Below are 16,185 nucleotides of genomic sequence, written 5' to 3'. Positions count from 1 at the left end.
AATCGCCGCCAGAATAAAATGGTTGTGCTGAACTTGGAAGAGCAGGGCAATTTCCACTGGAAAGAAGTGGCAATGGTCTCATCTCCTGTCTGTATCAGGCGGGGCATAGATGTTGATAAGTGGTTCTTCAAGCCCCTAACCCCTGTCCTGATGATAGGTACAGTAAATCCACTGCCGTTAAGCCTCCTCTGAGAAGTGCTGCTGCGTTGTTCTCAGTTTCAGAGGTGTGTGATGCGTAGGATTCGTACCAGCACATGCTAGGAAATTCGTCACTGTACATTTCTTGTGGGAGGACGATGTCGATGTCTGCTGCTTGAAGCACACCTTTGAGCAAAGACTTCTTAATCTGAGACTGTATGGCATTGATATTATAGAGGTGAGCCCATATGCTTGTCTTCGTTCCATCACATGTTATCGGCCATTGTAGCTTGTGCCATCTGCTTTTGTATTGACATGTTACATGTCCTGCCCGCCGTCGGTGGTTATATTTATAATTTTAGAGGACCGCCCCACCACCGTGTCGCCTTCTACAACCGTTAGCGCGTCACTTTCACAGTCATCAGCCCTGTCTCCTTGGGACAACTTTGCTGTCGGCTGGGTCTTTCCAACCCCACTTGTTTGTTTCGTCTCATCGACTGCCTTGTTTCGGCAGCCAACTGCCGGTAGCTCTGCATTGTCAACCTCTTGAGGTTGCTCTAGATGTTTGCTGCTGTCGGTATGGCGGTGCTCTGGTCGTGAGGTTCGGTACCCTCTGTGAGGTGGCCGCATTTCTCGGCCTTTTCTTAATGGTCGCCCTTCACAGTCGGTCGACGAGGTGAGGCGTCGTTTCTTAGGCTGTTTTGGGAAGCGTTGCTTGCGGTTGTGCGTTTCTATAAGCGAATGTGGGCGTCCGTTTCTGTTGCCACTGCGGTCTGAGATAAAGGCATACATTGGCACTATCCGGTTGTCAAGTCCATTTTCTCTTCCGATCTCTGTATTATAGGTATCGGTGGCTGCCACTTGGCGAGGGGCGTCGCAACTGCAACCAACCTCGCGTCGTTATTCACCGTCGTCGGCTCTTCGAGGGGACTGTCCAGCTGTTGTATGAGGTCACTGTTTACTTGGGCGTCCATCCGTAACACATCTGCACGTGGAGAGGACGTCGCAAGAGGTCAGCTGTCGGTACTTATACAGTTCTCCGTTTGAGACATGCTGAGCAGAAGTGGCCTTCCTGCCCACAACCTGAGCAAGTTTTCGGTTGCCCATCATAAATGACTATCGCTCTTGTGATACGGCACACCTTTCGTGACCTCGATCTGTATTTGTCGAAACTCATTAACTATCGGGTACGTCGTATAGGTTGCCCATTTTTCTGGTATGTGACTGAGCACCTTGCCGTAGGGTTGTGGCGCGGCAACCTCAATGTCAACCGAGATCCTTCTTAATCCAAACCCTAACGATCAATAGCTACCGCTCCAACACGGCGGACAAAATGTTTAAATTTAAGTCTTTGATGTCGCATTCGATATTGCGACGCACTGCGTCGTTGGTCTCTAGATCTAAAAAGCAAGCACTAGCTAAGACTAAGAGCAAATGAATCACAGTGCGTTCGAAGCTTTGCGGAGGAACATAAACAGACGTCCGTACCGTACGATTGCGGACAGGAGACTTGCATGCGTGTCCGAAGCAACTGTGCATTGTACTTCTGAACAGCGCAGGTGGTGGGGTATTGTATTTATCCGCCAACACCGGGCAACCAACTTCCAATTAAAATATTTCCCCTGTACGGGAAGATACATAATGAATATGCGAGTACAGATTGTTCACCCATGGGTGACGACATGAGGAAATTCAGGTATGGCTATGAGTCGTACTTGGACAGCCTAATGGTAAGGTGACCGCGATAAACAGGAAATCCAAGCTCGAGTCCCGGTCTGCCAAAACGTTGTCGTCATTCCATTACATAGCTTAGAGTTGGCCATATTCCACACTGCGAAAATATCTTACGGGTGACAGTGAAAGATAGATCAGATTTGTGTTACGCTTCTGTGCAATGGGTGAGTGATGATAATACCGAAATGGCTGCAAAGTCATCGGCCTTTCTGCTATACACAGGACTGATCGTGAAATTTGTTTTTCGAGCACCATCTAAGATCAGGATACTTTTAGGTTCCGTGTAGGATGATCATGGGTCGCCAAGGTGGGTGTCTAATGTTTTCCTTGCAGTTGAGGCATGTCACATATTGGTGAGACTATCAGTACTGTGGAGGAGAGATGTCCTGAGAATAAGGGCAACACGATTCCAACAGCAGAGCACATTTGCATTACAGAGCATTGGTGCCGGTTATCGTATGGAATGGAACAACACGGGGATTCTGGCACGCATTTCCAGCTATTGGGAAAGAGTTATTATGGAAGCAGTTGGAACTAAATTGGCATGTAACCTTATAAATACAGACAGTAGTTTTCTTTTTTTTAAATTCTGCATGCATTCCTGCACTCTTCCTTGTCAAAAAACAGAGCGACAAAGTTAATGCTACCACGCATGCTCGTTATTAATTTCACTATCTATAACTTCTGACGTCGGTCATCTTTGGTTTGTGATAGCGTTAGTCCTTACAGTGTGTGTGTTTTTTTTTACCCTTCAGCAATTTCCCTGCAAACCGCTGTTTTTAATTCACTTGCACAAACCTTACTTGCTGCTGTTATGCCTTCTCCCGTCGAAATATCGGCGTTTGGCGACAGCGTTACCCGGCTGCATTCGGTAAGTTGTGTGACCTGATGTTTGACTTCATGCGTAAAATACGGAACGTTTTTCAGCTTCTGACTGATCAAAACCTAGTTATATTTCCCTGTAACGAGTGCCACGTCGTCAAAGTTTTGAAAAAAAGGTATTGTTTCTTTTCGCTTCTTAAATTTCGACAATCTCCCATCATATTTGTATAGTTTCCGCTGTTACTGATACAAACCTTCCAATTTTAGTATGGAGTTTCTGAGCTCCTGTGTCGGAAGTCGTTAAATTTCCAAGAAAAAAATTCAAATCCTATCTAGTATCACATTTCAATGCCTAGTTAATTTATACTTCTAGATACTGTAAACTGTTAATTTTGGTTTGACAGATGATGGTTTACTTCCAGTTATTTCGTGCTAGTAATGCCCACATAAACATACGTAAGTTTCAGTAAACGAACATCGTACTTTCTACAACTGCGAGCTTCTCTCAAAAGTGAATGGGGGTCCGAGTTGTCCGCGTTGAGTGTTGAACGGGTTCCGTAATCCGTGACTCCGTTCAGCTTGTCCTGGACTCTCCCTACTTGGTTTGCGGTCACTGGCCTGACACGTCATCCAGCTGCTCTGAGAACACATTCACCTAACGTCATCGAAGTAAACAACCTATCTACACTAGGTAATCAACGAATTTATCCTGTAGAAGTAATTATTTTGCATATCGTCACCTGGTATTGTTCATCTACATCTACCTCTACAAGGCTGCTGTGCAAATCATTCTCAAGTGCCTAGGGGGTTCATCGAAACACCTTCACACTCACTCGCTATTATTCCATTCCCGAAAAGCGCACGTAAAAACCGACACCAACATCTTCTCGTGCGAGATCTGATTTCACCTATTTCATTGTGATGATCGTTCCTCTCTATGTAGTTCGGCGTCAACAAGAAGATTTTTACGTTCGGAGGAGAAAGTTGGTGATTGAAATTTCGTAAAAAGATCCCGACGCAGTCCTGTATATGTCCGTTGCACTCTCTCCACTATTTCTCGATAGTAGAAAACGTGCTGGTCTCCTTTGAACTTTCTCGATATATTCCGTCAATACCAAATGGTAAGGATCCCACATCGAGCAGCAGTACTCCAAAACAGGACGGGCAAGTGCAGTGTAGGCATTCTCTTTCGCAGATCTGTTGCATCTTCTAAGTGATCTGCTAATAAAACACAGTTTTTGGATCACCTTTCCCATAACATCTTCTTTGTGTTCTTTCTAATCGAAGTCGTAATTGTAATTCCTAGGTCTTTAACTGAATGTACGGTCTTTAGATTTGACTGATTTATAGTCTAACCGAAGTTCAATAGATTCCATTTAGAACAAACGTGTATGACCTCACACATTTCATTATTTACGGTCAATTGCTAACTTTCGTGCCATACAGATGTTCTATCTAAATCTTTTTGCAGTTGCCTTTGATAAGTTGACGACTTTACTAGACGATAAACGATAGCAACATGCGAAATAAGATAAGACGGGTGTTCTGATTATCTCTTAAGTCGTTCATATATATAAGGAACAGCAGAGGTCCTCTGGGAATGAGAGACATCACTTCTGGTTTACTCGATGGCTTACCCTTAATTACTACAAACTTTAACCTCTCTGAAAGTATAACAGGAATCCAGTGACACGATGTTCCATAAGCATGCAATTTGATTACAAGCTTCTTGTGAGGTGCGTTGTCAAAAGCCTCATGGACGTTGAGAAATACGGAAAATTTTGAAATCCCTAGTCGATACCACTCAACACTTCGCAAGAACGATGTTTTCTGAATATGTGTTGATTATGTGTCAATAAGCCGTTCTCTTGGAGGTAATTTATAATGTTCAAATAGTATATAAGTTCCAAAATACTACTGCATATCGACGTTAATGATATGCACCAGTAATAATAAATGAAAAGCACCAAATTGGTGCTTTTCATTTATTATTATATTGTTGTTCTACAAGGAACCGACGGAAGATTCTGTTAATATTATATGAACCAGTAATTTAGTGAATAATCCGTATTAATTTTCTTGAATATTGGTGTGACCTGAGAATTCTCCACATTTTGACTACAAGATTGTTAAGTATGGAGCCACTGAACCATCATACTCTGAAAGGAACCTAATTGGTATACATTCTGGACTAGAAGACTTCCCTTTATTGAGTGCCTAGAGTTGCTTCGTTACTCCGTAGAAATCCTCATGTAAGTTACTCATTATTGTTGTTTCCTGCAAATTTATATACCATGAAAAACTAGATAGCAAAGGATAGGTAAACGAGTAAAATGGACAATATCTACAAACGAACGACGACTACTCAACTAATTCCCAAAGATGAACGAGTCTGACCTTCTCCAATAACAGCTGTTCAGCAATTCAGAATTCTAATCACAATTGTTTCACGAAATTCTCAGAACTATATAAATTTGAAGAGAGAACGGTAGAAATATAGTGTGTGTATTAATAACTTAGCTACGCCCCTTCGAAGTGTAGCACAGTTTGAAAACCCCTAATAAAAACTGTTTCTTACACCCGTTGAATGCAAAACGGTCTCCCTCCAAGTAAGCTGTATAGCATTCGAAAGCCTTGCAGACATTTTCCGGAACGCTTCCGCAATCACCTCCTGCCATGTATAGAACTCATTCCTCATCTATGATGATAGATTGTTCACAAATGTCACCCTCCGCTCCTTCATATCTGTATGTAACGCTAATAAAATATGTGTACCGTCTGTAAAAATTCCAGTTCTCATTAAAAAGCATGCCACAGCTACATAAAAGATCATAGTATTTTCAATATATATTTTTCCTCATAGCAAAATTCTGGCGAAGCGACTGAATTCATTATGCACCTTCTACACCCATTAATCACATCGACTAATTTTCTACAAATTACGAATGTCCTCCTTTCAACATCATAAATCCGTGTTTCACATCAGCAGATTAATTTTTATATCTTAATATTTTGGGTTCTATGTAGTTTAATTGGATGTAGTGGATTTTCAGTAGAGATGTAGCAAATTAATCTGCATCCGATATGAATACCTTAACTTTGAAGATTAGCTTTCGCCATAGTTGAAGTTCTTACCGACCACTTTTCGCTTCCAGTTGCTTCGAAAAAGATATTTCATTTCCAATTTACTACACACTGCTGCTGGCATTCTTCTATTAAACAAATAAGGACGACCCCCAACTTCATGAAGCGGGTACGGTATTCCCAAATTCCTAATTTCATAAGAATAAAGGTTGGAGTAAACTCTACAATCCAGAAAACCTGAAATTTGGCACGATCCTGCCACGAAGAATAAAAGCTTTACATGTACCGATATTGCAGTACGGAGGAGATACGCAGGACAGAAGTTAACTGTAGATGTATACTACGTATGGCAACTGGTATTCAATGAGTCGATAAAAATCATATGGTTTTCGATTTGTAGGAACTATGACAGGGAGATATGAAAAATTTTCCTAACGTAAATTTCTCAACAATCAGCTACAAAATCCACTATGAGTTGTAATTATCCACTGGAATGGTTGTCTAAAGGAACTTGCCATGTAAGGACGGTTAGGTCATGTACAGTGAACACATGTAATAAATACATGTTCTGTGTCAAAAATAATCGAGAACTCAAATTAAGATTACAGCATATAGCCTCTGCTTTATGACATTTATATTGTTTCATTATTTAACAACATATACACTCATTATTCCAAAATTTTAAAAACAAAGAAATAATACATGGGGAGTAAAGGTCAATGCCTACCGTTAAATATATCTGCTACGAAATCGAATTCAGTTATCTCCACATCAAGGTCATGTACAGTGAACACATGTAATAAATACATGTTCTGTGTCAAAAATAATCGAGAACTCAAATTAAGATTACAGCATATAGCCTCTGCTTTATGACATTTATATTGTTTCATTATTTAACAACATATACACTCATTGTTCCAAAATTTTAAAAACGAAGAAATAATACATGGGGAGTAAAGGTCAATGCCTACCGTTAAATATATCTGCTACGAAATCGAATTCAGTTATCTCCACATCAGCAGTAGTACTAACTGCATTCAGATTAAAAGGTAATGCCGTATACAAAATAGCCCTCAATGAAAATCAATTTAAAAAATATATAGCCTTTCAGTTGTTCTCTTAATACTAATTATTACTACAGCAACAATTACACCATAGTCAAAACTTTATGATAGCAGCTACTGGATGGTTTGACAAGAATGCCTCGCAAACATGACCATTTGTGTGGCTCTTTATCATAGACTAGAGAGGCCACTACCGTGAACCATGTAGTGTGTGGAAACCAAAACTCACGATAATCGAATGAGGTTAAATGCAGAAAACCAAAAACTGCCGGAGTGGACAACGAGTTGAACCATACTCTTTAGAAATTCACTCCAGTGGGCATTTCAATGTACAACCTCGCTATGATTCAGAATTTCGGGAAATAACTCTACAAAATACATTTGTAATGAATATTAGAAGTGCTGCTATAAGAAAATGGGAGTAATTAAATTTACAAAAATGAAAGTCTGACTAAAGAACATATTAAGGAATGAGTGCAGTTTCCAGCATTTCTATTAGTTTGTTGTAGGGAAACATCAGGTTGTGTTGTGTGTAGTTCTTGTAAATATGACGAGTTCTACACATGTAAGTGTTATATCATATGGTAAAACTGATTGAAGGTTATTGTTATTTCTTGAGTTAAGGACTTTTATGGTGAGGAAAATGTTAGATATTTTGAAAATTAGTTACAGACGTCTAGATGGATAAATCAGACTTCCTTGGTCGTGCACCATCTTGTTTATGGAAACGGAAGATGGTCTGCAATCATGAACCCGTGATACTTGGAAATTCACTGAGATACTTTAACGTACCAACAATTTTCCATGTATCGAAAATGGAAATTTGTTGTATTTGGTTATAGCTTCTATTACCAAACCTTTTCAACTTGTAGCTGGTTCTTGATAACACTTCTCCTTAACTTTATTTCAGTTACTTATAGTTGATGTGTTGTAGAGTATTAACGTAAGACGTAGAATATTAAACATAGTATTTACAAGATTATGTCTACTGCAGCACATGTCAATCTGAATATAATATTTGTTCCTAGGTACATAATTTTGTTGTACCTTGGGACTTTTTTCCACATTTGGAAAAAAAAACTTTATTAGACAGTAACTTTTATAGTTTCAGAAAAGGGAACAGTACACATAAGTGACTGCAGTCATTTCAAAATCGAATAAGAGAATATAAAATACTTCAAATTGCAGGGCTGGCGAGAGACCAAAGTCTGAATACAGTTCCAACTACAACTCTTTCTTCTGCTGCAACACACTGGCCAGAAAATACACTTTTGCGTGAAATGAAGTATTTATGACTGTGTGAGTATTGAGCTACGTATTATCAGTAGGTTGCAGTGTAGTGTTAGATTACGCCACCACTGCCTGGAAAACGATTATACAAAGTTTTTCCGGGTTGACTCTTCAATTGCTCTCCAAATGAGCAAAGTGTGACGTCCTCCCAATTCGTAACATAAACGTAACAGCTACCTCATCATTGGATTTTCCTTTCCGAAAGTAGAATTTTTTGACGCTTTTGACAACCAGGAATTTACAGTTATCTGTTGAAAAATAAGCGACCATATGCTATTCAGTTCGTCTCAGCTGTGTTCTGTAGCCTTGTGATACAACGAGATCGTCCATTGTCTGACTCGGGTTGCGATCTCTGTTCGGTTCCTTTGTTGACGAGTTACGTAATCACGAATACTACACATCAGGCGTTGGCGAGCCTTATAAAAGCTCTGTGGCCCACGTTCACCTCAGCACTTCCATCACCATGAGGGCGACAGTGGCAGTTCTCCTTCTGTGTCTTTTGGTGAGTACTGCTGGCTGAAGATTAATAAAATTCAAATAGAAATTTGTGCTTCATATGCCATTACTAGCACATTCACATCAACATCCTGTCTACAAACAGCTGTAGACGTAAGGATGAGTATTTATTGGTACTGATTTTTGTGTTCATAACATTATGTTCTCGCGTATAAAAGAGAAAACTTTGTTATGATACGCATTTGTTAACACTGTAGCGATTCATATATGAGCACGTGAAGCAAGTCTACACATTATTTTTTCGGTAAGAAAGTAGAGCTCCATCAAACCGACTGTAGGTTGTCAGTTCACATTGCGAGCCAGCGGAGAAGTTGAGATATTGTGGTATCAGTTCGAGAGAGTGCCAAATTCCTCGCTGATAATCCTGCTTTTGCTTTATATTTTACCCCTGAACCACTTACAGCATATGTTGCTCTCTTTCCTTTGACAAAATACGGAGGATTTCCATGAAACTGGGAGGTTGTTCCTCGTCTCTAATGATCCCGCTATCAACAAGTTGTTAATCTTTAATCTTCTTTCCTTCTTCCTCTGTTCGTGTATGTGCCCTCCACGAATTATATATAGAATAATGATAGCGAAGTAACATTTTGCGATAAGTATATCAGATTGTTGTTGATAGCTGTTTTAGCAAGCGTTTATGCCCAGCTGTCAAATCCCACAAGAAGACATAACTGGATATTTTTGCGCTTCCTCGTTACTCACCTCGCCTGTAAAATGTTTGCAAGTGATGTAGTTTGTTGGGACTAGCGAAGCTTTCATACGAGTTACTTCTCTGCTCCGCGCACATGACAGTCCTCTACGATATTCGTCATATCCGGTATAAGTCTATGCTCCCTAGAAGTCCATGAGACATTCAACAGTTCTGGAGTAAGAGTACATTTCTCTGTATACCATATAGGGAGAAAACCTATGTGGCTCATGTTGCTAGTTCAAACTAACAACTGCAATGTTGTCGAATAGTGTTGCATTCATATTGTTACTATCAACTCATCCAAAACAGAATGCAAGATGTACTACATAGCACACCGTTCCCCTACAGGTGGCAGCATGCCACAGCCAGGAGACTCCACCTGGCCCTCCTGGACCAACTGAAGGGCCACAACCAACTGGTCCACCAGGCACACCTACTGGAGGTCCTGAACCAACAGGTCAACCTACTGGGGGTCCTCAACCAACTGGACCACCAGGCCCACCAACTGGAGGTCCTGAACCAACTGGTCCACCTACTGGGGGTCCTCAACCAACTGGACCACCAGGCCCACCAACTGGAGGTCCTGAACCAACTGGTCCACCTACTGGGGGTCCTCAACCAACTGGACCACCGGGCAGCCCTACTGGAGGTCCCGAACCAACTGGAGGTCCCCAGCCAACTGGTGAACCTCAGCCTACAGGCCCACCAGGGCCACCCTCTGGGGGACTTTGGCTTTTTTGAATTGGTGGACTCTGATGGTTGATGTTATTGCATCTGTGAAACATCAAGAGAGTTCAGACTTGATATTTACAATTAACAGAATCTGACTTTACTGATGGAAGTGTTCTGTGAATCGCTTTGTAAAAATTTTTGGCATTAAATGAGCATCTAAAAATCTCCATAAATGTTTCCATCTTCTGTAAAGTGTAACGAATAACCTATTGCGTCGAAAACTGTGACTCCTTTGCTGGATAATGAGTTTGAAATCAAGGTAAAGTTAACACAGACATAGGAGAAGTTTTATAATTCATCCAGAACTTTTCTCTGTAAGTTCAGAATGTGCCCTACATTGCGAAGTCTTCTAATTCCTCATTGAGTGTGCACTTCGCCACGTAGGCTGTGAATCCAAAGATATATAACATTCCTTTGTACCCGTTATAGATGTCTTTTCTGGTAGAATGATTGAAAAAACAAACTTGTGTGATGTCTATAGGAGTACGACGCAACCGTCAGAAAACTTCTAGAAGTGTACGTCTGCTTCATTTTAGCTACGTGGATTATGGTAGAGACCCTGCCATTGTGTATCAGGTAAGTATATTTGATAAATACTCAGGAAATGTGATCACCAGAACTCCATCGCCTCTGACCTGTCATGTGAACTTGAGAGTAGGTATTGTCTATTTTGATATCTACTTTTATGCATCTCAGTAACACATATAGACATGGCAACGTATCCAGAGGCTTAATAACAACTTCTGATATTCTTTGGTATTTCAATTTTCTTCATGAAGAACTGAAATTCTTCTGAATTAAGACTATTATGATAAATAGCCACAACAAAGAGGCAAATATATGTAAATAAGTAGTGGTATAACCCAGAATAATGTCACGTTATGAAGCGCGAGCAACGTATTTAGAAAATAATAATACATGCACAAATACAGTTTCAAGTACGTTGTACTTTGTTCTAACTGTATGTTTCGGGATAATTACTAGAAGTGCAATCCACTCACTGTACCGGCGAATTTTCCGTCCTCTTTCACTCAGTGTAAATATCTAGGACAGGGCTGTAAAATAAAGTTTATATGGAAAGGGGATGTGAACATTGTGAATATTAGCAGGAGATTGGTGATAATGTGCGGCGAGTGTGCACCGAGACGAAAACTGCTCCTGCAACATGACCTATCTCGCCCCTTTATGAGTCGGAAAACAACAGCTGCCGTCGCTAAAATTGGTTTCCATCTACTGTATTTTCCTGACATGGCAACATAAGCTTCAGTAGTCCCTCGTCAATACTCATTTCTGCAGTCTGTCGACTCACTGAAAGGAAAGCTAATCGCAATTCCTAGAAATCTGAGATATGATGTCTGTGCAGAGGTTTCTTCATAACCCCAAATAGTAGGAAATAAGAAAAGATCGAGTCAGGAGAACACGGGCATCCCGTAGTAGAACTGTCTTACGCCAACCCGACAGGGACCCCTTGCTGCCTGTGGGGGCCACGTATCACGAAGCAGAACTAAATCTGATTGACGGCGGTGCGGAGATTGGTTGGGCCACAGTAGCGGTTGGCGGCAAAACTAAAAACGCCAAAAGCGCCGACCGTGGCGTCACACAGGCTCTCAGCGCACCAGCCCCAGTGACGACCATTCCATAATGTAGTGTCAGATATTGCGGCTATGTTGGACATGGGGAAGGGGGAGAGGTGCTGATGCATCATGTAATGTGGGAACAGGAGACCCGTCTCTAGCTTCACTCCTGCATGCGAAAAAGAGAGAGACAGGAACCGTCGATGACATGCCTCGCTCAGGCCGTCCAAGGGGTGCTATTGCAGTGTCTGACCGCTACCTACCCTCATCGTGCACATCTTGTGAGTGACGTCTTTCAGGATAACGACATCGCTCGACAAGAGTGGCCAATACTATCGTCCATGAGTGGGATGGATTGAAAAGAGCTTTTTATAGACGACGTGACCCAGAAACCAGTCTGATGGATCTATGCCAAATCGTCGTTTGGGAGTGGAACAATCTGGACAAAATGTGCCTTTAGAAACTTGTGGATAGTATGCCATGACGAATACAAGCCTGCATCAAATGGTTCAAATGGCTCTGAGCACTATGGGACTCAACTGCTGTGGTCATTAGTCCCCTAGAACTTAGAACTACTTATACCTAACTAACCTAAGGACATCACACACATCCATGCCCGAGGCAGGATTCGAACCTGCGACCGTAGAAGTCGCACGGTTCCGGACTGCGCGCCTAGAACCGCGAGACCACCGCGGCCGGCAAGCCTGCATCAAAGCAAGAGGACGTGCTATTGCGTATTATAGGTACCGGTGTGTTTAGAAATCTGGACCAAAGTCTCTGAAGGGACAACATGCAATGTGTGGTTTTCATGAGCAACAAAAACGGCGGAAATGATGTTGATCTCTATCCCAATTTTCTGTACGGGTTCCGGAATTCTCGGAGTCGAGTATTACAAAACTTTTTTGTTGTGTGTATAAGAAACCTGTCCAGGCGATAGCAGCGTCACCTGGCGAGGAACGACTGCCAGTCAGACAGGCATATGGGTTATGTAGTATCAGAGAGCGTTCTGTCCATATGTAGGAGGGAGAAGTCATGCGACCTATTTGAGTTCGAGCGAGGGCAGACTGTGATGGTCCGGATGCTCGGCGAGGGCATTTCGGAAACTGTACAACCTGTTGGTGTTCAAGGAGTGCTAAAGTATGTCTTGGGGAAACCAAAATGAAACCACGTCCAGATGTCGTGTGACTGGGCGGCAGCACCTCATTACAGATATCGTACCTCATAGGCTGGGCAGATGATAATGATGTTTGGTATGTGGTGAGGTCAACTGCGCGGTCATCAACGCCTGTACAAAGTCCTAATTTTTACACAGACCATTTTTTTACATACTTCAATCTAGTCACTGTCACGAATGTTGATGATGATGATGATGATGATGATGATGAAATGATGAGAACAACACAAACACCCGGCCCTCCGGAACAGAAAATCTCCAACCCTGCCGAGAATCGAACCTAGACCCTTTGATCCAGAAGCAGCAAAATAAAACAGGAACTGTGATACGTGCTTAGCCGTGGTGGGTTCTTTCTGTGCCGTCTAAGGTGCCATTTACAGTGACATATACAGTATAGACTGCGATGACGAAGGTCACAGCATACCTCCAGGTCCGATTTCCGTTTACCCGATACAGTGCAGCAACTCGACGTGGCATGGTCTCAACAAGTCGCTCAAAGTTCCCTGCAGAAATACTGACGCAAACCACCTCAACACCTTCTGTACCTCTCGACTGTGTGCGATAAGCGTTCAATGAGATTCATGTCGGGCGATCTGGGTGCCAAAATCATTCACTCAAATTCTCTATAATGTACTTCAAATCAGCTGCGAAGAATTTTGTCCTAGTGATATAGTGCATTGTCATTCATAAAAATTACATCCTCGTTTGGGAACGTGAAGTTCTTGAATCCCTTCAAATGATCTCCAAGTAGCTGAATGTAACAATTTATAGTCAATGATCTGTTCAGTTTGACCAGAGAGCCCAGTTCATTCCGTGTAAATACAGCTTACACCGATATGGAAGCACAACCATCTTGCACAGTGCCTTGTTCACAACTTGGGTCCATGGAAATGGGAGGTCTTCGCCACTCTCTAAGCCTACCATCTGCTCTTAGCAACTGAAATCGGGTTTCATCTGACCAGACCACGATTTTTCAGTAATCTCTGGTCCATCCGATGTAGTTACGAGCACAGAAGAGGAGCTGTAGGCGTCGTCGTCTACTGGCACAGCCCATTAACGCCAAACTTCGGTGCACTGTCCTGACGGACACGTTCGTTGTAAGATCGACATTGACTTCTTCGGCTGTTTCACGCAATATTGCTCGGCTGTTAGCCCTGACAACTCTACGCCAACGGCACTGCTCTCAGTCGTTAGGTGAAGGCCGTCCGCCACTGCGTTGCCGTGATGAGGGGTAATGCCTCAGATATGGTACTCTCGGCACACTCTGGACACTGTGGATGTCGGAATATTGAATTCCCTAACAATTCACGAAATGGAATGTCCCGTGCGTATAGCTTCAACTATTACTCGGCTTTCAAAGTCTGCTAATTCCCGTCGTGCTGCAATAATGTCGGAAACCTTTTCAAAACGAGTAAAAATGGCAGCTCCCCCAATGCACTGCCCTTTCACACCTTGTGTACACGACACTATCGCCATCTGTATATGTGGATATCGCTGTCCCTTTATTTTGTCTCCTCAGTGTACGATAGGATACGCGTTGCGGCTTGCAATACATTATACTCCAGATACACGAGTCAATCCGACCACGTGACTGCCTGTAGCTTGATTTTTAAGTTCTGTTCAACTTGCTGGCGTGTAGTTTGATTTCCTTCATTCTCGGTAAGGATAATCTGGTTCTAGAATGGTTGTTTAATAGATTAGGGAGAGGCTGGGTTGATTGCAGTTGAGGATACCATAAAATCACAGTTCCTATCCCATAGTGATATTACGTAGATTAGTCGTATTCTGCTCGAATTATCCTTGATGATCTGTTATAGACTTGTGTAGTACTTAAACATTATGTATAAGTGACTAGCTATTTTCCTTTTTCAGTATTCTTTGGCCTCTTCAGTTATGTCAAGGATTTGTTGATTACTCCTGCATACTTGCTCAAACCGGGCTTTGCCATGTCCGAAACCAGTTCGTCGTAGGGTCAGTGACTGACTCATGGTTGTTTTATGGCTGTAATTGCCAAATTTCATATGTTTATAAATTTGGAAGGTGTATCATGCTACTTGCTTCAAATTCAGCTTTAATGTGAATTTCGGTTTAACTTGTACAGGGAGTCCGCTATGAAGCAGTGTTTCATACATTTCACACTCCTTGCTGTCTTCATACGTCGCCTAATTCTTCGCTGTGATTTAGACTTCACCGTCATCTACCTGGCTAACGGACATCTTTCTTATTCGACATGCTTTAGCGTATGACTTTGTTTCTAAAGTACATATCACACCTGACGAATGGAAAAACTAGTAGAAGCCGATCTCGGGGAAGATCAGTTTGTATTACGTAGAAATACTGGAACACGTGAGGCAATACTGACCTTACGACTTATCTTAGAAGAAAGATTAAGGAAAGGGAAACCTACGTTTCTGGCATTTGTAGACTTAGAGAAAGCTTTTGACAATGTTGATTCGAATACTCTCTTTCAAATTCTAAAGGTGGCAGGGGTAAAATACAGGGAGCGAAAGGCTATTTACAATTTGTACAGAAACCAGATGGCAGTTATAAGAGTCGAGGGACATGAAAGGGAAGCAGTGGTCGGGAAGGGAGTAAGACAGGGTTGTAGCCTCTCCCCGATGTTATTCAATCTGTATATTGTGCAAGCAGTAAAGGAAACAAAAGAGCAATTCGGAGTAGGTATTAAAATCCAAGGAGAAGAAATAAAAACATTGAGGTTCGCCGATGACATTGCAATTCTGTCAGAGACAGCAAAGGACTTGGAAGAACAGTTGAATGAAATGGACAGTGTCTTGAAAGGAGGGTATAAGATGAACATCAACAAAAGCTAAACGAGGATAATGGAATGCAGTCAAATTAAGTCGGGTGATGCTGAGGGAATTAGAATAGGAAATGAGACACATAAAGTAGTAAAGGACTTTTGCTATTTGGGGAGCAAATTAACTGATGATGGTCGAAGTAGAGAGGATATTAAAATGTAGACTGGCAATGGCAAGGAAAGCGTTTCTGAAGAAGAGAAATTTGTTGACATCGAGTATAGATTTAAGTGTCAGGAAGTCGTTTCTGAAAGTATTTGTATGGAGTGTAGCCATGTATGGAAGTGAAACATGGACAATAAATAGTTTGGACAAGAAGAGAATAGAAGCTTTCGAAATGTGGTGCTACAGAAGAATGCTGAAGATTAGATGGGTAGATCACATAACTAACGAGGAGGTATTGAATAGGATTGGGAAGAAGAGAAGTTTGTGGCACAACTTGACGAGAAGAAGGGATCGGTTGGTAGGACATGTTCTGAGGCATCAAGGGATCACCAATTTAGTATTGGAGGGCAGCGTGGAGGGTAAAAATCGTAGAGGGAGACCAAGA

General features: G+C 41.9%; 1 protein-coding gene across 2 annotated transcripts in view; it reads left to right on the top strand.

Moving 5' to 3' along the window:
• Nucleotides 1–10,236, top strand: part of LOC126336529 (proline-rich protein 2-like) — a 59,337-nt gene extending 49,101 nt beyond the window's left edge. The window contains exons 1-2 of one of the 2 annotated variants that reach the window (XM_050000326.1): nt 8,578–8,634; nt 9,688–10,236. In XM_050000326.1, the coding sequence (XP_049856283.1) occupies nt 8,596–8,634; nt 9,688–10,080 (432 nt within the window). In that variant the 5' untranslated portion in view covers nt 8,578–8,595 and the 3' untranslated portion in view covers nt 10,081–10,236. Of the gene's footprint in view, nt 1–8,577; nt 8,635–9,687 lie in introns of those variants that run through there. The other variant, XM_050000325.1, reaches the window with a different exon arrangement.
• Nucleotides 10,237–16,185: the final 5,949 nt, after the last annotated feature.

The sequence above is a fragment of the Schistocerca gregaria genome, chromosome 2 (genome assembly GCF_023897955.1).
Source record: "Schistocerca gregaria isolate iqSchGreg1 chromosome 2, iqSchGreg1.2, whole genome shotgun sequence".
Classification (NCBI taxonomy): domain Eukaryota; kingdom Metazoa; phylum Arthropoda; class Insecta; order Orthoptera; family Acrididae; genus Schistocerca; species Schistocerca gregaria.
Note: the sequence above shows the minus strand (reverse complement) of the source record. Positions and strands in the feature narration are given on the sequence as shown.